Genomic DNA, 23,880 nt, shown 5'->3' with positions numbered 1-23,880 from the left:
GAATTAATGATAATTCCGCTGTAATAATAATGTACATGATAAGCGATATTTCAATGCAACACTGCCGCACCATTATTAAATCAATTAAGTGAAAAGCCTCAGTACACGTTGCACACGCTTCGCGTGTCTTAAAACCTCCTGCAGATAAATTTGCGAATATTCATGTATTGCTGTTGAAAAGGATAATTCTACGAGTTTGCGTGTAAAAAAGAAACACTCGTTATTGTTCTAAAAGGAAGACCTACACACTCACTACATTGTGAAATCTTTATTGACTGAATACAAACAGAATATTGATCTAAACAGTTAACGGCAATAAAAACTTTCGCGCGCATTTCACTTTCGCGAATCTTGGTTACTCGCGAAATTTGCGAAAGTTTCATGCACGCGAATTTTTCTGTTTATACAGTAAGGATCCGAGTATGTCTCTAAAATTTTTCCATATACATTGCCGGGCATTATGGATTGACATTGTTTTCTTTTTTTTTTCTTTGGTATTTTCATTCATTCTTTGAATCCATTGATTTAAAATGTACACGCGATTGATACAGAGTGTACGAGGTCTGACATGTAACAAATGTGACACACACGGAAATTAATTGAGTTATGAAGTTTATACAGCTCCACTCAATGTCGAAGTGGACTTAGAACTAAAGTTTGAAAACTAGACTTCTTAGGAATTACAACAAGCAGAAACAAGTAACGCTACAGCTGCGGGGGATTTCATGTTTGTTTGGGGTTTTTTCTGCCTGCTTATCGTTTCATTTTTTTTTTCAATACTCCCGACGCTCCAGAAGTCCCAGGGTATTTGGAGGCACATGCTGGGTATACATCGTATGCTTCATTATACGAACGGATGCTGAGTCAATCCGTGATCACTCTTCTGAACACGATACATTGCTTCGATCCACGGTGTGCCCGAAACGAATCAATCAATGACGACATCGTGTACGCTTGGTTGATCCCTTTCGAGTCCTCCCTCATGGGATTGATACAAACTTAATGATGATGAAAGGAATGCGAAACGCATCAGCGTTGCAGACTGTACATCTTTTTAGACAGCCTTCGTGAGTATCATTTCGACGCGTTACGACGGCGGTCGCACCTTTTGGGGTACAAAATTATGTCACAAAGTACAAGGCCTTCTGTCTTTCTTTCCCTGTCTTCTTCCTCTCTCTCTCTCTCTCTCTCTCTACTCAGAAGGGACATCGGGTACATTAGTGGAACTCGCCCCTTTCGTTGACATCACGTTGAAATTCTCGTTCGCGGCGTCGTCTGCCAACCCGGCGCGCTTTGACTTGCAGTCGTCTGCCAACATTGAAAGACTCCTCGCCGAGATGCTCGTTCCCGCCAAAAACTTCGCCACGGTGTCCGTGACGAAGGTGGGGGCGTGGCTTGTCAGCAGTCCCAGCACGAATGACGTCTTGTCGCAAGCGTAGTGTTCGTGGGGGTTCTTCGCTAACAGCGCGTGCTCGACGGCCCTGCACGGCGCTGATTGGTCGGGGCTGAAATCCGTGCCGTCCTCCCGCTCTACCGTTGCCAAGGCATCTGCGAAATATTGCTCCCCGTAGTCACGTGCCACGAGGTTGTTCAACTCATACTTCATCTGTAGAAATGCCTTCTTCAATCTTCCCTCCTTGTTAAAAGCTGCTGAAAGAAAGATAAAGCACAAGAAAGAGTCACCGTGTATCACAACAATCAATGAAATAACTGTACAGGTTACTATCCCGGCACACCTGAAAACATAGTACGTCCTGTGCTTATGAAGTTTATTGTCAATGTTTGACATTTTCTCAGAGAGAAATAATTTTAACCGGGCACATCATTAAAAACGAGTGAGAGCTTTCCCTTACTTCAATGTCATTTTTCCAACGACATTGTTTCAAATCATTTTTTTTCTTATTCGTTTTATTTCAGTTTGTCAAGTGTTTGTGAAGAAGAAAATCCTTTGATAAAGCGTTACCTCTGGTGGACTCAATGGCTCTAAACTATCAGGTCATTCGTTGTATTGTCTACTCACACGCCCGGTACTCCGATGGTTCAATCACCGAAACGCGGACGGCCCACTTAACGAGCTCCAGCCGCAGCACATCGCTATACATCAGCAGCGCCGCCTTGGTTGCACAGAACGCGGAGAAACCCGGAGCCGGAAGTCGATCTGTTGGGGGTCGTCGAAATCAAACGAGAGATTCTCGTTATCATAGATGGTTAAAACAATATTAGGCATAAAGTGTGAAGTAATGCTGCGTTGAAGTGTGGTATAAGGTGTGAAAGTCATATACGGAGCTAGACTCATTGACCCTTTAATGGACATTGATCATGAGCCAGAAGAAGGAGAATGTGAGAATAATTATTTCATTTACAAGTGAATAGGAAACCTTGCATCTGTCTATACTAACATCAAGTGCCATGCGAAAAGGACAAGCATACATACAACCTTTTAGTCCTGAAGGAAGAAAAGAGAAGAGTATTGGTGGCTATATCAAGGTGAATTTGTGGAGTTGTTCTGGTCTGCTGGGCTGTACAATATTGTGCTTTCGGTAGTATAATAAGTTCACGTTTTTTAGCCATTTCATAACTATCTGAAATGTGTTACTGAGCAAGATTATACTCTCTCCCCAATGCCTATCACTAACACGGTGCGCAGGCGCTCCTGGTGTGAAGTTGAAGGATACATTGTTCTCGTCAACAAGTGTGCACCAAACGAAGAATAAAAAAGTAATGAGCCAGGTTGCTTAAAGTGGTAAACACATTGCAAACAGACCTAAATGTTTTGTCCTGCAGCTATAAATGTTTATGAGTGCCGAAACGAAATCATAATCAAAGGGTATTAATTTCTTAAACTCAAATAGTCCGTTATATCGATCAACCGAATGATTTTCAAGGAAATTTCACTGATTTATTACACCAACTATCTCATTGACCTCAAGTTCATGAGAGTTTCCTTTGCTAAATAGACACATTTCACAGAAGCGTTCTGACTAGGAGATGGAGTGACCTTGTTCAGATATATTGTATATTTCCCTCTATTCGGGGAGAAATATCTTTGAGGTTATTACAAACCTCTCATTTACCTGCATGGCATCGTGATTCAACCGATTCTTACAGATTTCGTAAGACGCGACAATTCTATCAGGCTGACAGGAAGAGTGATTAAAAATGCAAAATATTAATAGCTTTCATTTTCCTTGTCAGCCAAACAATGTATACAAGCACGGCTTTTCATACCCAATTAAAGGGATGGTACAGTATTGGTGGAGATGAGAATTGGGCTTTTAACTTTTTGCAAGATACCAAGAAAACACTTATGATATAGTACAGAGCATACCATTTTAAGAGGAATTCAAATTTTGATGAAAATCGGGTTTGGAATGACTGAAACATTCAAAAACAAAGTAAAACAAAGCGATCGCAATAAAATGTGGGTCCCACACTTTAGAAGAATCGCTCATTTTTGGATATCTCAGCCATTCCAAAACCAATTTTCATCAAATAAACATTGAATTCCTCAGATAATTACATGCTCTTTCACATTTCATAAGAGGTTTCTCATTGTCTCACCAAAAAATGTTAGAAACCTGAAATTAGGTCTAAACCAAAACTATACAATCCCTTTAAGGCATTGAAAATGACCTTTCACCAGTATCGGAAGAAAAACGCAGGTGCAAAGTTTTTAACCATCTACACTCACCTGATATACCAGTGATGTTCACGATGCGACCACGTGACCTCCGAATGAGCGGAAGTAATGCGCGGGTCACGCGTATTTGACCTTCGACATTGACAGTCCATAATTTCCGGTAGAGGTCAGGCGACATGATTTCCGATTCTGCGTAGTAACAGACCGACACTCCGTTCACTAGACCCCATAGTTCTGCAAGCAAGCAGATGATGAATAAGATGTGATTCCTCACGTTCACATACGCACATCAACACAAACGTTTGAAGGGGATGGCTAGTACTGAGTAACTGATCAGTGGGAATCAGTGGGAATGTTGGGGGATGATTTTTCCCATCCTTGTGGGATTCATTTAAGAGTATATAATATATCTATTGTGTGAAAATCATTTGCTTCAGAATGGTCTCATAATTATTCAAGGAATGTGCCGTTTAATGTTTCCCGATCGCCCCGTCACTGTATAGGCGTGCTAATGGATTCCCAATGATCAGTTACTAGCCATCCCCTTTAACTGTATACACGCTTAAATGAACGAAGAAACAAGAAAGTGATACAAGAGAGGGAGAAAAAAACTAAAGGACAGAAAACAAAAGAGACCATAGAATAAATCAATTCAATCAAAATGCGCACGCTGCCTTGTCACAGATGCACTGTGGGATTCCTCGAGAGCATTGTCGCTTCTGGTTGGTTTGCGCGTGTCTCTTAAAACAGCTCCCATGCGATTCAATGCAATCTTCTTTTGCTTTTCTTTCGTTGCTACTTTTTCTTCGGTTAGAATTCAGCTAAAACTAGAGTTTGAAACTTCAACAATTTTTCTGATTTGCGGTCACTATTCCAGAGTCATGGTTCACTACTGCAAGGCTTCAATGTGCCTGCATGGTGACATGATCGAAAGCAAAGAAATCTTCGACAAAAAAAAAAAATACCCCTGGATGAAGACGGAACGTGACCCGAGTGCATTATGCAGCCCAAACCGGGTGCAAGTTTGTCCCCTGAGCTATTCCATAATGCATCTTAAGCGATGCTCGCCGCAAGGTACCGCTCCAGGTATTGGCGATACAGAGAATTAATACATAATATATTAGCATCTCGAACAACGCATTTAGGACCTACTGTATAAGCATCCAAGCTGTATCGATCGGATGATAAGCTTCCTAACTTGTCCATTGTACGTATAGCCTCTGCTATACATTCAAGTTTTCTTGTCTTTCTTAACCATACAATGTGACCCACACCGTAACTTAAAAGAAACGGAAACTGCCAATGACGTCACAATCCGCAACACGTATTGATAAAGCTCTTTTATGGATGTGATAATCACCTTTCCCATTGAGTCTTTCTCTCAATTCTTCTACGGTACTGGTGACGCGATTGTCGTCGCTCGGGTCCAGAGAAAGGGTCACCAGTCTGTCGGAGCAAGCTTGGGCGAGTTCCTTCTCGGCTTTGGCGTCTTCTGTGAGGAAAGCCGCATAGACGTGGAACCCCAGTGAATCAAGGTGGCGGGCTGCGGCGTGGGCCAAGCCATGTTCACAACCTACACAGCAGCGAGTAGAAATTTAGAAAGGAGAATAATTATGTATAATCGTATCATTCATTACATTTAAATTCATTTCAGGTTACTTTCACAAATTGAGTAAAACTAATTCTAACAAAGCATGAAAGGCATACAAAGTCCAAGACATATGCAATATAACACAAAAATATGCAATACGTACAAAAATCTTGACATTATAGACTGAAAGTGTGGAAGAAGAAGCAAGGGTATATAAGGGTAGAAGAAGCAAATTAAAGCATATTCAGCAACATGTTCCAGATGAATTCCTCATTCCACTCATATCCCACCCGGGAACGCTACGATTTTCGTAAACTTTTGACTTATTCATCTCTAAGATTGCAATCCATACGTTTTACAGGTGTCAAGGAATGGAATTCTGTTGATGGTGACCTTAAACTTAGCACTACATTTTCTAGGTTTAAAGTTCTAAACAGAGTGTATTTAGACAGAAGGTATCCATGACTGACTAGACTTCCTTTCTTCCTCTACCTTTCTTTCTCTCGTCTTTTACTCTCTGTACACTTATGTGTGCGTGTGTGTGTGTGTGTGTGCGTGTGTGTGTGAGTGTGTGTTTGTGTGTGTGTGTTTGTGTGTGTGTGTGTGCGTGTCTACCAACAAATTAAGCTAAGGTATGTCCTTGTTTTGATAACAGATGATTTAAGTACATATTATGTGTTATTTCAATTTGGACTACTAAGTAATCTTCTGTTGATGTCACAACAATTGTTGGTTGACTGTGATGTATTCTACCTTTTTTGTTTGAGGGCTCCAGCCACAAGAACATAACTGACATGCATTTGTTTCTTTGTAATGACCTGTAAGTTGTATATTGTTTTATATTTTGCAAAATAAATGAAAGAATGAATGAAAGAATGAAAGGGTCATTGACCTGGTAATGTCAGGGCTGCTCTCGGAAAATAAAAGGAATTGTTTTATGACTGGAAGTGACAAAGAACAAAAAGCAAACAATGCATTGGAATAAATGCACGGAGCTAAATCTACAGATCATTTTCGCAAAGAAAAAATACATATATACATGTGTACATTTATCTATTCACTCTGCAGTCCAATTCTTACTGGCACATTATTTTGACTTTTCAAAGGGTCTGAAGGGAATCTTACGGACCCATTGCAGGAGGGAAAATTATTTGACATTATTTTCATGTCTGAAATATCAAATCCGACGTAATGTTTGTAAAAACAATACGAAAAGCAACAAAGTTACTATTATACAAAACAACTGATGCGCACAGCAAAATTTTCACTGGCAACATTTCCATTTTATCTTCTAATCATCACGACTTCTCGGTCGCGTCTTATCACACTATTTTCAAATGTAAGGAACATATTTTTGCGAAAATACACATCCCACTGTAAGAATCAGTAAAAGAGAATATTTTGAAGAGGTGAAACCTTGTGTGTGTGTGTGTGTGTGTGTGTGTGTGTGTGTGTGTGTGCTATAGAAGATCACTCTGAGGGTATTAACTTGTTTCCTTTTTTTGTTTTTGTTGTGTTTTGTGTGTCTTATTAGTTGTATATCATGGACATATAATATGGAATTGGCGGTAGAAACAACAGTAAAAGGGGAAAGGGGAAAACGACAAGAGCGGAAAACACTCTGTATGTTCGATTCGATATTGTAAAAGTCCAAACTTGACGTCATTATTTTGTCATCGCCGTCCTGCTTCGCGCACCTTTGCCCTTCGCTTTTCGTCTCAAAATGGAAATCTGTCCACTAAACTACGTCACAGATGGCGTCATCCCTGTCGAATCTACCGTCCGGGATGGCGATGCGATGTCTATTCTCGTAACGGCGTTAAAACCCTGTCCTACGCAAACTATACCGAGGCATCGCTAATTGGCACCGGGGGGGGGGGGGGGGGGGGGGCAAAAGTGCCGCTGTGTTACATATTATTATGAGGAGAATACACGAAGTGGTAGAGGAGTGTAGAAGGGTAACGGTGTATAACAGACGGTTCTTCTCAGCTACCGGGCTAGCACATGCTGGGACAAAATCGGGAGGGGGCGGTCAGGTTTGCAGACATTGAAAGAAAACGGGTCAAATAATGGAAGACAAACAAAGTGTGCCAAGAGAGTTGACTTTTAGACAGATAGATAGATAGATAGATAGATATATAGATAGATAGATAGATAGATAGATAGATAGATAGATAGATAAATAAATAAATAAATAAATAGATAGATAGATAGATAGATAGATGGAAAGGTAGATAGATATATACAGTTGAACAAGCAGACAATGCAATTAGACCGATTATAATGATAATTATCTCCACACTATAGTGAAAATCAAGAGAACAATTAAGATAACAGGATGGTGGTGAAAGTGAATGTTACCATCGTTACTGTCCGGATTGTGATGGCAAAAAGCTCACATATGAGGACAACATTAATAACAGTTATAAATAGGAGGGGGATGATGATAATGATGACGACTATAATGAGAACGGTATACCGATTATTACGAGCGCATTGGCGGTGATGACGGCGACGATTTTTTTTTTACTTGTTTGTTTGTCCTTTGTTGTTACTGCAGGTTCTTTGTATCTGTACTATTTTATTTTGTTTTGTTTTGTCTTTAACGCTGTGTTGTTCGGCAAAACTTCTATTTGGCTTTGCCGATTATGATTACGAGAACGCAGACATCATACCGAATGTTGTCGAAGTGATGGCAGCGAAGGCAAACATTGTATCATACCGAGCAAACAGGATAAATGCAGAGAAAGGGGGAAAGGCGAGGGAGCATTGACTATGGTAATGTACACGGGAGCCTTCTCCGTTTCGCTCCAGCGAATGCACGAGAAACCCTACGCCGTCGAAGAGTGGCTGATACGGCCGAAAAGCCGGTCGACAAGGGAACTGATTCCCCGTCGGCCCTCGACTGATGGTGTGACTGCAGCCTGAAAATTACAGTCTGCGACTCCCAAAGAAAACAACTTCTTGCAAAAAAAAAAAAAAAAAAAAATGACTGCACTACCAGGAATAAAATTGCGTGGTTATATTGTGCAACATTATCCAATTAAATTCCACGAAATGTTTTTTTTTTATTTTTGTATAATAAAGACATTCAATTTGGTATTGCGTATATGTTATAACAATATCGCTCATAGATCGCTCACATGTTGAGAGCTCTACATAGCTTTCGTTCAACTTTTATAGCTTTCATTGCTAGTTGTGGGTAGGCATTAAGTCTTAATGCAACGAAGAGTCGCACTACCATTGTACCAAATTGTGTAACTCCAGCGGACATAACTTGTCATTATTTTTCTTCGAAACCCTACAGAAGTGTCTTGAGGCAAGAATCACATCATAGTGTGATACAAAAACGGACGTGATGCAAATCAAAGTCTCTTAACTTTGAATTAGCACGTAAATATCATACAAAACAAGCATACCTATAAATATTTTTCAAGTTGATCGAAATGTAGCGACTTTCTTCGGTGCTTCTTATAATTTTTTTGTATCAATAATCCATTGAATCAGCCTACACGTCTCATGCAACCTGTACCCTGAGGACACGGAAGACACTAAGGTCATTGTTGTTTCAAAGCTCCGTGCCTTTACATCATTATGCCGATTGTATTTGCTTGGCCGACGAGCGTTCCGGCTCATGCAAGTCGTGCATTTGCAAAAAGGTGAACGTCGGCCCAGCCAAAGAGCTGTGTAAGTAGAAAGAAGTCAGGGATGACTTTCACGCCGTATGGCATGAATAATGTGGACCCGCCAGTTCGGCGCACGAAGAGAACGGTGTACGCCGCGCGTGAAATGTCAAACGGCCAACTACTGTACATCGCTCGCATAATCACGACAAGAGAATGAGAGTAATAAGCAAGGAACGCGGGAGAAGGGGCAAAGACGTGACAAATACCTAGTCTTGAAAGACAGCCGTGATCATGAATGAAAAACGTTCTTCATAATTAGATCATAGACTAGTAAGCACGCGAGTAGTCTAATTTAACTACGTACGATACGCGAACTCTAATCATGGACCATGCTCTAATGGACTTGCAGAAGTCAGTAAATTGAAGTCAAGTGTTGGGAGAGCAATACAGATCTGTCTGAGGTAACGAAATGGAAGCAACTCTTTATGAAACAACGTTAAAGATCATCTTGCAAAACAGTGGAACAAAGATTCGAAATAACCGCGTACGATTATAGCAGACAGCAAAACGTGTATATAGTATCCCTACATATCCCTACATGGGATTACAAGAATCGTGCTCGAACATTATTTTTAGCGGCGCCGTGATGACAATGGAATTTTATTGTAATTGGGCTTCAAATGGTAAATGTTGTGAATGCCAACTATGCCCGCATGGTGATGTGTTCATGTTACTGTCTCGTCGCGGCTTTGCATAATCTCATGGAGCTTATACAACTAGTCTTTTTCCAGGCACTCCTTTATTTGACGTTGGATTTGGTAATCCCTTGAACATTCAACTAATCGCCTATATTGACAAGGTCATATTGACAGTGGCATGTTCATGTGCTGACGTAATTTCAGTCTCGTCCTGGCTTTGCATATAACAGTACGATGCTGTAAATGTTAGTGTGTTTTCCAGCCCGTAAATAGTAGTTACCATGGCGATGCGCGGTAACGGCGCCACTGGCAGACATTAAAATTCGCGGGATCCAGATAACCTGACACCAGACATTATCATGTAATGACAATTGTATTTGATTTTTGCTTCTTTCTCATTTTCCGCTTTCCTTATAATCTCAATTGGTCTTCTTTTTTTTCTTTGCATTACGAACATTATGCAAAATAATGATCACATGTTTTGCTCTATTCTAGTTAAAAATCACTCACCGTTTTTACAACGCTGTTGTCTTCACTAGTCAATATAAACGATGGTCAGAGTTAATAATAAATGTTTGAAAAGGCGTAGAAGGAAGACTAATTATTCATGGTGTCGTGCTGTACTTGTAATGAAGATTCGACTGCCGAGCCTGCAGTCTGGTCGAATGTACACATGCCTGGTCAATGGAGACGCAACCTTTTCTCAATGAGATCTGAAGCATCGTAATGATATTGACGGAAGACACACAGCTGTCGGGCGTCACTAACAAGGCCAATTCTAACAACGGTCGACAATTAGAGGTGACGATAGCCTTTTTACAAGCTTTGGTCGGTGACGAGTTCCTCTTTAGGTTCGTTAATTTCTTTTTTATTCCAACATCGAGCACCAAATTCATTAGAGACTTATACAGAATGTGATGTAGTTCGCGAAAGTGAGAACTGCGGGTCACAGTAACTCACTCACACACACACACACACACACACACACACACACACACACACACACACACACACACACACACACACACAAACACAACACCATGACTAAGTGCCCCTTCATTGTCACATATACCAGTGATCACCTCATCATGTAGGAAACTGACCTACAAGAAACTGAGAGGGATGAACGTCGACAATCTTAAAGTCGTGCCAAATTTAAGTAATTCTTTTGTAGAGTTCAATTGTAATGTCTGTTTATGGAATGTACATTCTGTTAGAAACAAAACAATATGCATTGCTGAATATGTTCACGAACATGACTTCGATATCATGTTTATCACAGAAACGTGGCTTAACCCCCAGGATGATGTGATAATTGGGGAGTTGACTCCTAGAGGGTATTCTTTTATAAATTCACCACGAAATACAAGTACACGTGGGGGTGGAATTGGTGTATTGTACAAGTCTACTCTTAAGTTGATGATGAAAAATTCTGTTCTGTCTTTTTCCACTTTTGAGTGGGCACACATTACTGATTTGTCATGTTCGGTCAATTTTTTTCATTGTGTATAGACCACCACCCTCTTCAGTAAATAGACTCACATCTTCTAAGTTTCTGAACGAATTTGATGAATTTGTAAGTGAGATATCCTTGTATCCGGGGAAATTGGTGTTATTAGGAGACTTTAATATCCATTGGGAAGACATGTTTAAAAGCGATGTGCTTCATATGAATAATAGTACAGCATCTGCTGGGCTTATCCAACACGTCCAAGGTCCAACTCATAATCTGGGTCACACCTTAGATTTAGTTTTTACCCGAGATGATTTAGTAATATCAGATTGTAATACATTTGAAACATGTATCTCTGATCATCATATGATCCGTTTCTCACTGGCTAAACAGAAATCAGAGTTAATTTCTATTACTTCTTCATTACGCAATTATCGCAAAATTGATAAAGTTCAATTTGCTAATGCTTTGCAGGAATTAGTGTCGTCTCAACCCGCAGGATTAGATAGCGAGTCCTTGTTTGATTGGTATGTTTCTGGAGTTACTAAGGTACTCGATACCTATGCTCCATCTGAGACAAAATCTCGCCCTTTGAAATCACGTATGCCTTGGTTTAATGAGTCCACACTTGTAGCTCGCCAACTTCGTCGTAAAGCAGAACGAAAATGGCGGAAAACAAGACTTGATTCAGATCGTAAACTGTTCATTGCAGCAAATAAAGATGTATGTCGGGTTATTAATGTCTCTAAAGAGAAATTTTTGAAAGACAAGTTGAGTTCATGCACTGTCAAGGAGGTATATCGCATTATCCACTCACTTTTGAATAAGAAAGCAAGTTATCTCCCCTTGTATGATTCTGCATCCATATTAGCGAATCAATTTTCTTTGTTTTTTGTCGGAAAGATAAGAAAAATTAGAGATGAAGTAGATGCGTGCAACAGAATCACTGTAAACCAATTTTGTGATACTGTAAACGTAAATATTCCTCTTTTTGAGAATTTTCAGTTGCTTACACAATCAGATTTATCCAGAATCATTATGTCATCTGCTACTAAATCTTGTCAACTTGATCCCATTCCAACATGGCTCCTGAAAGAGAACCTCAATCATGTATTACCATTGCTTACAAACATAGTCAATCAATCTCTTTCCACAGGTGTTTTTCCCAAAGCAGCACACTCGGCAATAGTAAAACCACTTTTGAAGAAACCCAGCCTGGACCAAAACGAATTTAAGAATTATAGACCAGTGTCAAATTTAACATTTCTAGGTAAACTTATTGAGAAAGCAGTTTGTAAACAGTTAGTTCATCACATTGAGTCTAACAATCTTTTTGATTCTTTTCAATCTGCTTACAGGTCTCTGCACAGTACTGAGTCAGCTTTAGTAAAAGTGAAAAATGATATTATGTTTGCCATTGATTCAAACAAGGTTGTTTTTGCTGTTCTTTTAGATCTGTCAGCCGCATTTGACACGATTGATCATCAAATTTTTCTTTCCCGTTTATATAAACGAACAGGTGTTAGGTCAACAGTTTTGTCCTGGTTTCAGTCATACCTTTTGGGATGGTCTTCTCAAGTTGACATTGCCGGTAATTTGTCAAACCCCACTGTGTTAGAGTTTGGACTTCCCCAGGGATCAATAGTAGGACCCATAGGATACTCAATTTATACTCTTCCAGTTGGCGAGATAGCCCAACATTATGATGTTAATTATCATCTTTATGCTGATGATATACAGTTATATATTTCTTATGACCCGAAGACTCCAGGAGCTTCTTTTAATGCCATCACTAAACTTGAAATGTGTATTTCAGATATTAAGAAATGGATGGTAGCAAATAAGTTGAAACTGAATGATTCGAAGACTGAGTTTTTTGTGGCAGCTTCAGCCCACAATCTGCGCGGTCTTTCAAACATTCAGCTCAATGTTGGTTGCACACTAATTAGCCCCTCAGAAACAATAAGAAATCTTGGTGTTATTTTTGATTGTCGAATGTCAATGTCTCAACATATTTCTCAAATTTGTAGTACTGTTACGTTTTATTTAAGAAATATTGCTAGGATTAGGAGATTTATTGATCAATCTGCATGTCATAACGCAGTGCGTTCTTTAGTTCTATCCCGTATAGATTATTGTAACGGGCTTCTCTCTTCCATTCCTTCAACTCAACTGGATCGTGTGCAGCGACTTCAAAATTGGGCAGCCCGATTAGTGTTTCAGGTTTCTAGGGACTACCCATCTCAGCCACTTCTGAAGTCGTTGCACTGGCTTCCTTTGAAGCAACGGATAATTTTCAAATTAGTTTTGTTTGTTTATAAAATCCTTAACGATTAAGCTCCGAAATATTTAGACGCCTGTTTGACTTTATATACACCTACTAGAAATTTGAGGTCATCTAGTGATCCGCTTCGTCTCACATACTCTGTTACTCGCACCTTAGCCGGTGATAGGACATTTACTGTGTCTGCTTCAAAGCACTGGAACAATTTACCACTTACCGTTAGACAGTCTCCATCAGTCAGTGTGTTCAAAAAAGCCTTGAAAACACATCTTTTCAGTAGCAACTAGTTCGTAGCTGTATATATAACATTTATCCAATTATATATACTGTCGTACATGTTTTGAATTGATTGTAAGCGCTTTGGGCCTTGTGGGAAAAGCGCACTATAAATAATAGTAATAATAATAGTAATAATAATAATAATAATAATAATGATCATCACCATCATCTGCATGTACATCAAATACACATAGGTGAATGGGCGGCGCAGCCCGGACCCGGAAAAAAAAATCGCAACACCCCGGACGCGTTTTTTTTTAAGACGGCACAGATTGGGGCATGGCGCGTGTTAAACCTATGGGAAAAACGTTGGGTTAGGGTTTTGGGTTATGGTTATGGTTAGGGTTAGGGTTAGGGTTGGGGTTAGGGTTAGGGTTAGGGTTAGGGTTAGGGTTAGGGTTTGATGGTTAGGGTTAGGATTAGGATTAGGGTTAGGTTTAGGGATAGGGTCCCCGATAGATTTTTAGTTTCCCCAATCTGTGCCGTCTAAAAAAAACACGCACCCCGGACGTCGGTCAATCAAGAAAGTAATAGGCGAGCTCACCTGGCCTTGTAGGCCCTACCTCCTTGTCGGGGAAAATTTGCGCATACTCGATGGGAAACCGCAGTACTAGATACCAAACTCGGACACTCTGGGCCTTGTCGAAAGGCTAAGACGAAGGGGCTACGTGTGTTACGGTCTTAAGACCTTAACATACGTGAGCATGAACCTTCCGGACGATGATCCTTCGGATGAGCTGCTAATTCAACATGGCCATGTTCTAATCACACGCCTCAAGGAAACTACAGGATTGCCCAACACACGTCGAACGAGTCACTCTCTCGGTATATCATGCCTGCAGGCATGCCTGAACAGCTACACACAGAAGCCACAAACATACACACGGAACAGCTCAATAGCACCAACAGACACGTATACTGACTGTACATGCTTGCACACATTGACACACTCACTCGCATATCAATTTTTACTATCATAATAATTATGGTCCATGACCTTTACGCATACTCTAAATGTCATTATTTCGATGCACGAAGGTAAGAAATAAAACATCGTACATAATGAGATGAGAACATGACGTCAAGTACATTAACATTTTGAAATTCATATTCAAACGTGGAATTCGTTTTGGTGGCTTTGTCGGAGCCGAGTGCGGGCCTTTACAGACAAATTAAGCCCCGATCGAGCCACATAGAGTATATCATGAACGGATGCACTGGCTCAGTGAACAATCAATCATCAATGAAATCGGTTGTTATACAGGACATGCGCATCAGCGACCATAATGTATGTGAACGGTCTTCAAGTCGATTACTGAATGTTCACTAGAAGGTCAGAAACACAGGCACACACACACACACACACACACACACACACACACACACACACACACACACACACACACACACACACACACACACACACACACACATATACACGATGACAATTCCAGGAATTTGCAATTGCTAATGAAACACTGGCCGTGACCCATTTTATTTTTTTTTCGCGTTTTCGCAAAGCATTAATAAGTATAAGAGTCGCCTTTCCATGTCATATACATTTCGAAATTCATCAGATAATTGATTTCATCACATCGGGTGGCAAGCTATATGCTCGGTTGGTCGTGTGTCTGCCATGCATTGCAATTGACACGATAGAAGGGTCCCAGGTTTGAGTCTCAGAGAGTAAGATGTGAGTGATATCGTGCATACTCCCATCACCCCATCTGTTCAGAGCCAAAAATGCAGTGTAAGCATCCCCTGCATTTAGACACAATTACATACGACAAGCCAGTTCAAATTGTTCTGCTCAAATTTTCCCGACGATGGGAGAAAAGCGATAGCGACATATCCACATTGTATAGTTCACGGCAGCCCTTGTTCAGCTGAGCAGAAGAGTGTAACGGTATACCACGTGTAAACTGCTTTTCACATTTCGAAGGCTATCAGCAGCTAAAATGTGCAGAGTAATGAGAAATACAATGTATTCGTTATAAAGCGTTTGACGGCAAAATGGGTAAAGTCTTATTCTAAAACATGATGGAGTGAGTCCATCATCACATATAGAGCAAAATGAAATCTTTCCGCTAATACGTTACGTGGTAAAATAAAGAAGATGTGATTACAACTATTCAATATTCACTTATTTCTTGTTTTTCGGAGGTTTAATCGCAAATATCTCAAATTGACAAGAGTGGAGTTAGCTCGTTTTGCCATTAAACCCTTCATATCATACTCAACCTGTTTTACTTTCGGCTGTCCTACACAAAGTCTCACAAGAACAAACAAAATACATCAACCACCTGCGTACCACATAATTACCTTTCCATAAAGGCATCTATGTCAAATTTGTGCACATTTTGACTTATTGGCACAGATGGGGTTAAAACAATGACCAGGATTCCATTACGTCAATATCACTATAGTCTTGTTTAACGTGTTATAACTGGCAGTGCGACCTATTACCATTAATACCCTTTTCCACCTGAAGGCGAATAGCTATACGCCGTCCTTAATTAAAGGGACGGTGTAGTTTTAGTTCAGATGGGGATTTAGGTCTTAACCTTTTGAAAAATGATACATTAGAAACCATTTATGAAATGTTAATGAACATACAATTCTAAGATGAATTAAATGTTTATTGGATGAAACTCTGTTTTGAAATGGCTGAGATGTCAAAAACAAACAGGCCTTAATAAAAGGTGGGACCCACCTCACATAAGGACTACTTTGTTTTGCTTTGTTTTTGGATATCTATGCTATTTCAAAGCCGATTTTTATCAAGTATATAATTATATATATATATATATATATATATATATATATATATATATAGATAGATAGATAGATAGATAGATAGAGAGAGAGAGAGAGAGAGAGAGATTATAACATATTACATACACTTTCTTATTTCACATGAGTGGTTCAGATTATTTTTTGCAAAAATTTTACATCTGATTCCCCATCTCAACCAAATCAACTAAATCACCCCTTTAATCAAACACATACACACACACACACACACACACACACACACACACACACACACACACACACACGTAGCATTGGTGTCATATCCTGCACCATCACATGTGTAATAACATTGATACCGCTGACTAAGTCTATCGAGAAGTTTCTGTTTCGACTTTATCCATAATACCATCTGGATGAGTTATCTTAATTTCGACTATCTGTTTACTGCACTTACGTAGAAATAACAGTATCATTCTTTATGTTCCTTGATATTACATAATTATGTTCTGTGATTTCTCCGCCGTCAAAATACGGCAGAGTTGATTTGGCCGATTTAAAGTCACATGATTCATAAACAAAATATTTATGATAATATTATTGAGTAAATACGAATGGTCTGTCGAATCAATCTTCTTCCTCCCCCCCCCCCCCTTTTTTTATGAACTTATGAATTACTGGACTGATGTCAAGGCTGAATATTAAGTACGGCAGTGTACATGTAGTTTGCAACACACGTCTATATGATGTTATCATTATGAATATCTACTGGCAGAAGGTTGATGCATTACAATAGCGACGGGGGAGGGGGCAAAATAGGATGCTCCCAATCGTATATTTGAGGAGGCGGGTCTATCATACAATCATTTTTTTTTCTTTTTCCCATTAACGTATTACATGATTAAAGACGCCGCTGCATGCAGGAGACGGCATACTGAGTATAACCTACTATAATAGTATATCTATTATCACACCCTAACACTCTATATCATTTTATGTAATAGTGCATATAAGCTTGCACAAAGCTTTGACACTTCAAATGCAAACCGTCCTACATGCTGGTCTATCTGTAAGGTAGAAGTACACTGTAAAAACATCGGTGTTAGATTTAACACCACGGGTGTTAAATCTAACACCGATCAAACTTCAATAAAGGACCACACCCACAGGTGTTAAAAAATGCACTGTGATGGTGTTGAAAAGTGTTCACCTGACACTTCGTGATGGTGTTAATTTGACAACACTGGTGTTAATTCAAAAATGACACCACATGGTGTTGATTTGGTGATTTTGTTGGTGTTAATATCAATGGTTTACCACCCGTCCAGCTTCAATAAGAGACCACACCAGCTGGTATTACTTTGGCGTAAATTTATTTTCACATTTTTTCAAAATCTAGTATTTTAATGTAAAATTCTTGATCGTCTTGTTTAAATTAAAAATCAACAAAAAGTGCAGTTACGAAGAAACTCTTCAAAAAACAGTTTAAAATTTGGAAGTGACACCCGGAGGTGTTAATTTAACACCATAAATGAGCACCGAAAATTTAACACCAGCTCGGTGTTCACTATTTAACACCGGACTTTTTGCAGTGTATGCATGGAATATCCCTTCTATAAAAGCTCCTCTCAGTAACCATGCACATTTCGTCCGTTCCGAATTGGCATTTGAGAGTGACAATATCCGCAATATCATCGAATAGGAAATATATTACGGGAAGGTATAAACGAACTTATCTGATAGAGTTCGTGCTCCAATCTTGTTGCAGATAATTCTTGTGGATTGATTCAAGGCTTATCGAAGAGCACCTTACAGATCATCCTTCGGGGAATTCCAGAAAAGAATATTAATTGTGAGCGCCGCAAGAACCCGAAATTGCGTAATTTAACGTGTTATGTGAAAGTAAAACACCTCCAGTCACCGTTCGCGACATTTCGTATTGGTGTTAGCAAGATATTTATCAGCACGGTTTCAGAAGCAATATGCAGTAGAACTATATGTCCTACCGCTTGCTGAAGGATATAAAGCGAACATTTCAATGTGTACTTTGCCAAACACTTGACTTCATGTCAGTTCGACTCACGTGCATATTTAACTATATGGAATTTTACTTTGTACTCTGTTCACGGCACATTCGAGGCACGGTGCATTTTGTGGGGGGTTTGTGTGTGGGTGTGTGTGTGTGTGTGTGTGTGTTTGTTTGTTTGTTTCTTTTTTGTTTGTTGTTTGTTTGTTGGTTTCGTGGGTTTGTTTTTTGTTTTTTTTTTTTTTTTTGGGGGGGGGTAGATCTATACACTATAAAAAGCGCCAAATGTCACCCAAGTAGTGTATGGTATGAGAGAATGAAAAAGGGGGGTAACCAGAACATAATCAAGAGCATGCTGGCCATATACAGGATAGCTGCTGGGGGACAATAGAACTCCATTAAATGGATTCTTGAGGCATTACTAGCATGCAGAGCGATGCGAATAACATCGAATCACGTGACTTCATTCAGGAGGCGACTCGTTGAGGTGGTCGAAATAAAAAGGGCAGCATTCTATTATAGGCGCAGACAATAACAGCGAGAGGTTTATTGCTACATTAAAACTTAAATAGAAATAATCAGATTTACAGCAGCATTGAAGCTTGCAATCCCGTCACGTTTGGAACCTGCTCGATGGTGAATATTGTCGTTGTTGCTGCTGCTGTTGTTGCTGCTGTTGCTGCTGTATTGCAGTGCGTGGTTGTTGTTGCTGTGTGTGTGTATGTGTGTTGTTTGTTTGTTTGGGTGTTTTCCGTATGACCGGACCTATAATTCGAGTAAACATGTGGGTGTTTAAATGGGAGTGAAACCCACATATTATTTTGCTTAGATTGACTGAATTCAAAGTTATAACGGCATTAAAGTATGAGAAAATTCCACCAATCTGTTCAAAAGTTATGAATCCTTACATTTCTGTACTGCCAACCCTGGATATAAGAATACAAAAATTCGTGATGACATAGTTACTGTAGGACAAAGATTACACAAGCAGAATTCAAAATGATTTAATTTTCCAGCATAATGAAGAAGGACTTGGCTGTCAACCACAACTACAACAATATTGCAGACGCTTCTGGAGGGTTAATGAAAGCAGGGTCTTCAACGGTATTGGTACCGCATTTCATATATCATCAAGGAAAATTCTTCAGGTATAATTGTGTCAGTAACTATCCATAAGATCCCCGTGTTGTATGGCGAAAATGTGTATAGAAATAAAAAAAACATTAAAAAAGAGAAATAACATGGTGGCATTTTGCAGAGAAGGGTTTAATGCTCAGGAATCAAAGATGCATAATATTTCCCGACCTTATAAGGCATTAAATGTCAACGTGAAAACGGGAAGACAAACACACGCACACGCACACACGAACACACACACAAACGCACACACACACACACACACACACACACACACAAGGATATCAACATAAAGATGAATACAGATGAATCTATACGGATCTATAGTTGGCATCCCATTACCGGACTTCTGAATTGGTGGCTGAGTGCATTCAAGTATATGTCTTCAAGGAATGACTGGTTAATCCATTTGTGAGATGACTTATCGTGTGGACAATGACTAATACTAAAAGCATGCATGCGGGTTGTATTGCAGGCCTATATGAAAACCTATACAAACACCAACATTAATGCTAAACAAGACAGCGACTGACTCCCTTTACATCAGATACGCATTCCTTTACACACAAGTCATCGAGGACCCATGGCTGTATTATAATCAAGGAAAAAGAAAGAGTGAATAAATTCAGAGCAATAAGGGTTGACGAAAATAGCACCGCTGGGACTATGGAGAAGTTCTCATGACCCCTAACACACTTTAACGCTACCCTGCACTAAATGTTTAGGAAGTGACAATTGAATTAAGGGTGATCGTTTTCCCTAAGATCAACTCTATAAATCGAGCGTAAATTGATCAAAAGGCGAAATTGCCACGCGCCGGTGTAGTACAAAAGCTCGGAGCAGTATTAGCTCTCAGCTTACCATGAACCACGGCGATACGTCATGGAGAAGCCTTTGTTCATAAGCTACCAAAGCCAGGCTGTCAGAATGATATCGAGTACTAGTATACCACTAGCCTATTTTTATGTGCACACACACACAGACACACAGACACACACATGCACGCCTTCCCGAGATTCCGAGCTTTCGTTTTCATTTGCTGTTATGCTTTGTTGGGGGGGGGGGGGGGGGGGGAGGGGTCTCCATTGAACTGTAAGGCGGATGTAAAGAGCACCGTCATATCTTTTGAAATGAAGTCCCGTCTTTCTATCTATGTGCGGCTACCTATTCATTCAATGCTTTTCAATATGTTTCACTGATGTAAATGAAATTATAATTACTATAAGTGGGGTTGACAGGTCAACAAAAAGCAAACGACCTAGAATCATATCAATTTACATCACGTCATGCAATTTGGTTACTATAACGAATTTGATGGCGATGTAAAACTATAGAAATCCTTTTCTTTGTCTCAAATTGTCTTCAGCGATCGACTGACTGATTTACAGCGCTTTGCTTAGGCAGTTTTCATCCCTATTGCATTATAAGAAAATGATGCAATTGCTATGTCTGTTATAACAGTTTTAAAAAGATAACAAATGATAAGCAATATGAAGATGATTTGTCTCGTCGCAGATGTCGTTTGTAATTTCCCCAGTCAAGATAGGGGAGAATTTCGGAGTTGGTTTACAAATCGGTACATTAAATTCAGAAAATATATACCGATATATCAATTTTATGTTCATATTGTATATAATATAAGCCTCTATATGCAACATAATGTAATATGACGCAAATATATGCGTACATATCATGTATGTTTCGTTCATAAATTTCCTTTTCACATATGAAATCCAATTGTATATGCAGGCATATATATTGTGTATAAAGACATAATTATGTGTTTGTTCGCTCTACCAGCAGATCAGAGACATTTACTCTATGGACGGAGCTCTGATTGACGAATGCCAACTCAAAAATACAGTGCAAAATATTTGCAGGTAGGACAAACCCTGTAAGATCACTCATACGTTTTTCACTTTGTTTCGTCTTCCGATGTAGGTTAGAAATGTGTCAGCAAGCTTTGCAACAGCGTGACAGTAAATACAACTCGGGAAAGAAAGAAAGAAAGAAAGAAAGAAAGAAAGAGGAGACCACAAAACGCACTCAACACAGTATCTACATTGTATTATGATAAAGCTTACAGCATAACACATTGCGATAACTATCAAAATTAATAGCATCATATAACAAAACTTCATGAAAGGGGATAATTATGATTCTTTTAAACGAAGACTAGTGTCCCAATCAAGAGGAAGTGACATAGAAATCGACAAAGGGAGTTCTTTTACTGAGACATAGTAGGAGTGGGTTTTTTTTTTCAGTTTTAAACAGATACGGATGATATTTCCCGCAATACGATGTCCCTTTTCATTAATTTGGTTGTGACTTGAACGAACTACTTCAAGGAATACTTTAATATCTTATTGAAACAATTATTTCATAGCAAATGTCAGATTTCCTTACCATCAAATAACCAAGGTATAATAGCTGATAACATTTTCAGGAACATAAAAGCCCAAATTTACCCGCTGTATCGGTATATTAATTTTGATGGGCGCAGGGTTATGCCGGATACCCATATCAATGATATAACTTGAACCTTGTTCCCCACTACTGCGGTGAATGACAGAAGGGCGGTTGATGAGTGCAGCATCTGCTATATAGCTGCTCCAGGTCGCAAATCTGAAACGGCATGCATGTGAGACCCTATTCATGCACGTTCTATGCTTTCAGTCTTTTTGCAACTTGAAATCATTGGCTTGTTCATATCTCGATTAACGCCTCGCCTAATTCCTGTGTGAAATCCTCACTTCCTTAACCACTGCACCTAGCGTTGTAGAGATGCATTGACAATCAATGAAACCATGTCTTCGACGTAGGAAGGTTTTCTTCTTTCTTTTTCTTCTTTTTTCTGTGAAGCTCGCACAATGCGAAGCATCATGAACTAATATACTGCACGTATTATATATTGAGTGTATTAGCCGAACTACCAGTGTCCATGTTTGTTGAGGCATATCAAATACATTCCAGCTCCCCAGCTGGGTGTATTGGCCACACACACGTATATGGCTTCAACTTGCCTATACTCCATATCTATCTAGTGCAGTCACCGATGAACTCGCGGCCACTGACTTACCTGTAATGAATACCACCTTGCCTCTGGCTTCTAGACACTGCTGAGGCAAGTTCCTGTATAAGTAGTAGCACGCGATGGCAAAAACAGTGACCCCGCAAAATCCGCCCAAAAACAGTTGGCAGAGCGGCTGGGCGATTGTGGGCAGCAGAATAAAGAACGTGTATGGGAACGCCAGCATTAGCTCCTCCCGCAAGTAGCGGCGTAGGACGGCGCCGTTGAAGCATAGCGTTATGGCTGAGTAGCAGAACAGTTTCATTGGAATCATCTTGTATTACTCTGTACTGGCATCCAAAATACTTCAAAAGACAAGATAGGCAGACTGCAGATACAGGGTGTATTGCGTTCAATATATTTGCACGCGGTCAATATTCCTCGATGTGCGCTCAATCGCGGAAACTTCCGCAAAACCATGCACTAGCTCCGGTAGTACAGAGTTTGTTTTCCTCCTGAAGGCAGACCGGCTGCCACTTCAACCTACTACCAACAGCGTAAAGTGTCCGAGACCGATATCTATGCACGACGTGTAAGGCGACATCCCCCGCATGCGAGTCAGTGCATAATGCGTAGACGGCTTCCCCCGCTCCACAAGGTTGGATGTATTCTGGGGTCGTCACCGTGTGCTAAACAAAACACGAGGGCGAAAGCACTGTGACATTAGCATTTCTTATCCCCGCAATATTATCCCCAGTCTGTTTTCTTGAAGCGATACAGGATATACGCTGGAGGGCGACGGATGGTAATAACCTAGACTCCAGCGTCTTTTCTTCTTTTCTTGACTTTCTCCCACGTCGCTTCAGGCGCAGGGGATTTCAACTGCGCCGTCACGCACTCCGTGCCACGTTCTTTGCAGACGATCGTTCAGGCGGAATTACATTTTCTCGAAAAAGGAATCGTCAGTCGTGCGGAGATAGAATATGCCGATGTAACACGCGGCGATAAGCGCGCGCCGTCCTATACGTGTGTGAAGAATCTGTGAGTCGATTGAGAGCGTGCAAGGTTACGATCGTCAGAACACAATGAACTTCAGACGTCTGCGCGTAGAGGAACAGATCAGATCCGACGTAGGCTCGTAAACCTAGACCCCCAAATTATCAATCATTCATTCACTCCGACATTGGGGGGGGGGGGGTAGTGTTTGTGTTGGACCCCCCCCCCCCCACACACACACATAAACAACACACACATTATACATTCCTTCGACTGGACGGATGTTGGGCGGAACCATCAGCAAGTCATGGTTATTTTTTTTTTTGGGGGGGGGGGTCGTTTTATTTGTTGTTGGGGTTTTTTTTGTCCTTTTTCTTTGTTTTTTGCTG

General features: G+C 40.1%; 1 protein-coding gene across 1 annotated transcript; it reads right to left on the bottom strand.

Moving 5' to 3' along the window:
- Window positions 1–739: 739 nt before the first annotated feature.
- LOC139733407 (retinol dehydrogenase 16-like) lies at window positions 740–23,341 on the bottom strand. The gene is made up of 5 exons (XM_071644234.1): window positions 22,565–23,341; window positions 5,001–5,213; window positions 3,692–3,874; window positions 2,021–2,158; window positions 740–1,647 (listed from the first exon to the last, which is right to left on the bottom strand). Exons 1-5 carry the CDS (start codon window positions 22,827–22,829, stop codon window positions 1,193–1,195), a joined length of 1,254 nt encoding a protein of 417 aa, XP_071500335.1. The 5' UTR covers window positions 22,830–23,341; the 3' UTR covers window positions 740–1,192.
- Between the last annotated feature and the right edge of the window lie 539 nt (window positions 23,342–23,880).

Source organism: Diadema antillarum, unplaced genomic scaffold (assembly GCF_040938485.1).
Source record: "Diadema antillarum isolate AM-2024a unplaced genomic scaffold, OU_Dant_1.0 seq00000474_RagTag, whole genome shotgun sequence".
NCBI classification, from domain to species: Eukaryota; Metazoa; Echinodermata; class Echinoidea; order Diadematoida; family Diadematidae; genus Diadema; species Diadema antillarum.
Note: the sequence above shows the minus strand (reverse complement) of the source record. Positions and strands in the feature narration are given on the sequence as shown.

Bases quoted from the DNA above. Each gene is read 5' to 3' on its own strand.
- LOC139733407 (XM_071644234.1), bottom strand. From the start codon at position 22,829: ATGATTCCAATGAAACTGTTCTGCTACTCAGCCATAACGCTATGCTTC. The intron at 5,214-22,564 runs GTAAGTCAGTGG...GCTGCTGTGTAG, and splicing joins CAAGGTGGTATTCATTACAG to GTTGTGAACATGGCTTGGCC. The intron at 2,159-3,691 runs GTGAGTGTAGAT...GACCCCCAACAG, and splicing joins GAACATCACTGGTATATCAG to ATCGACTTCCGGCTCCGGGT.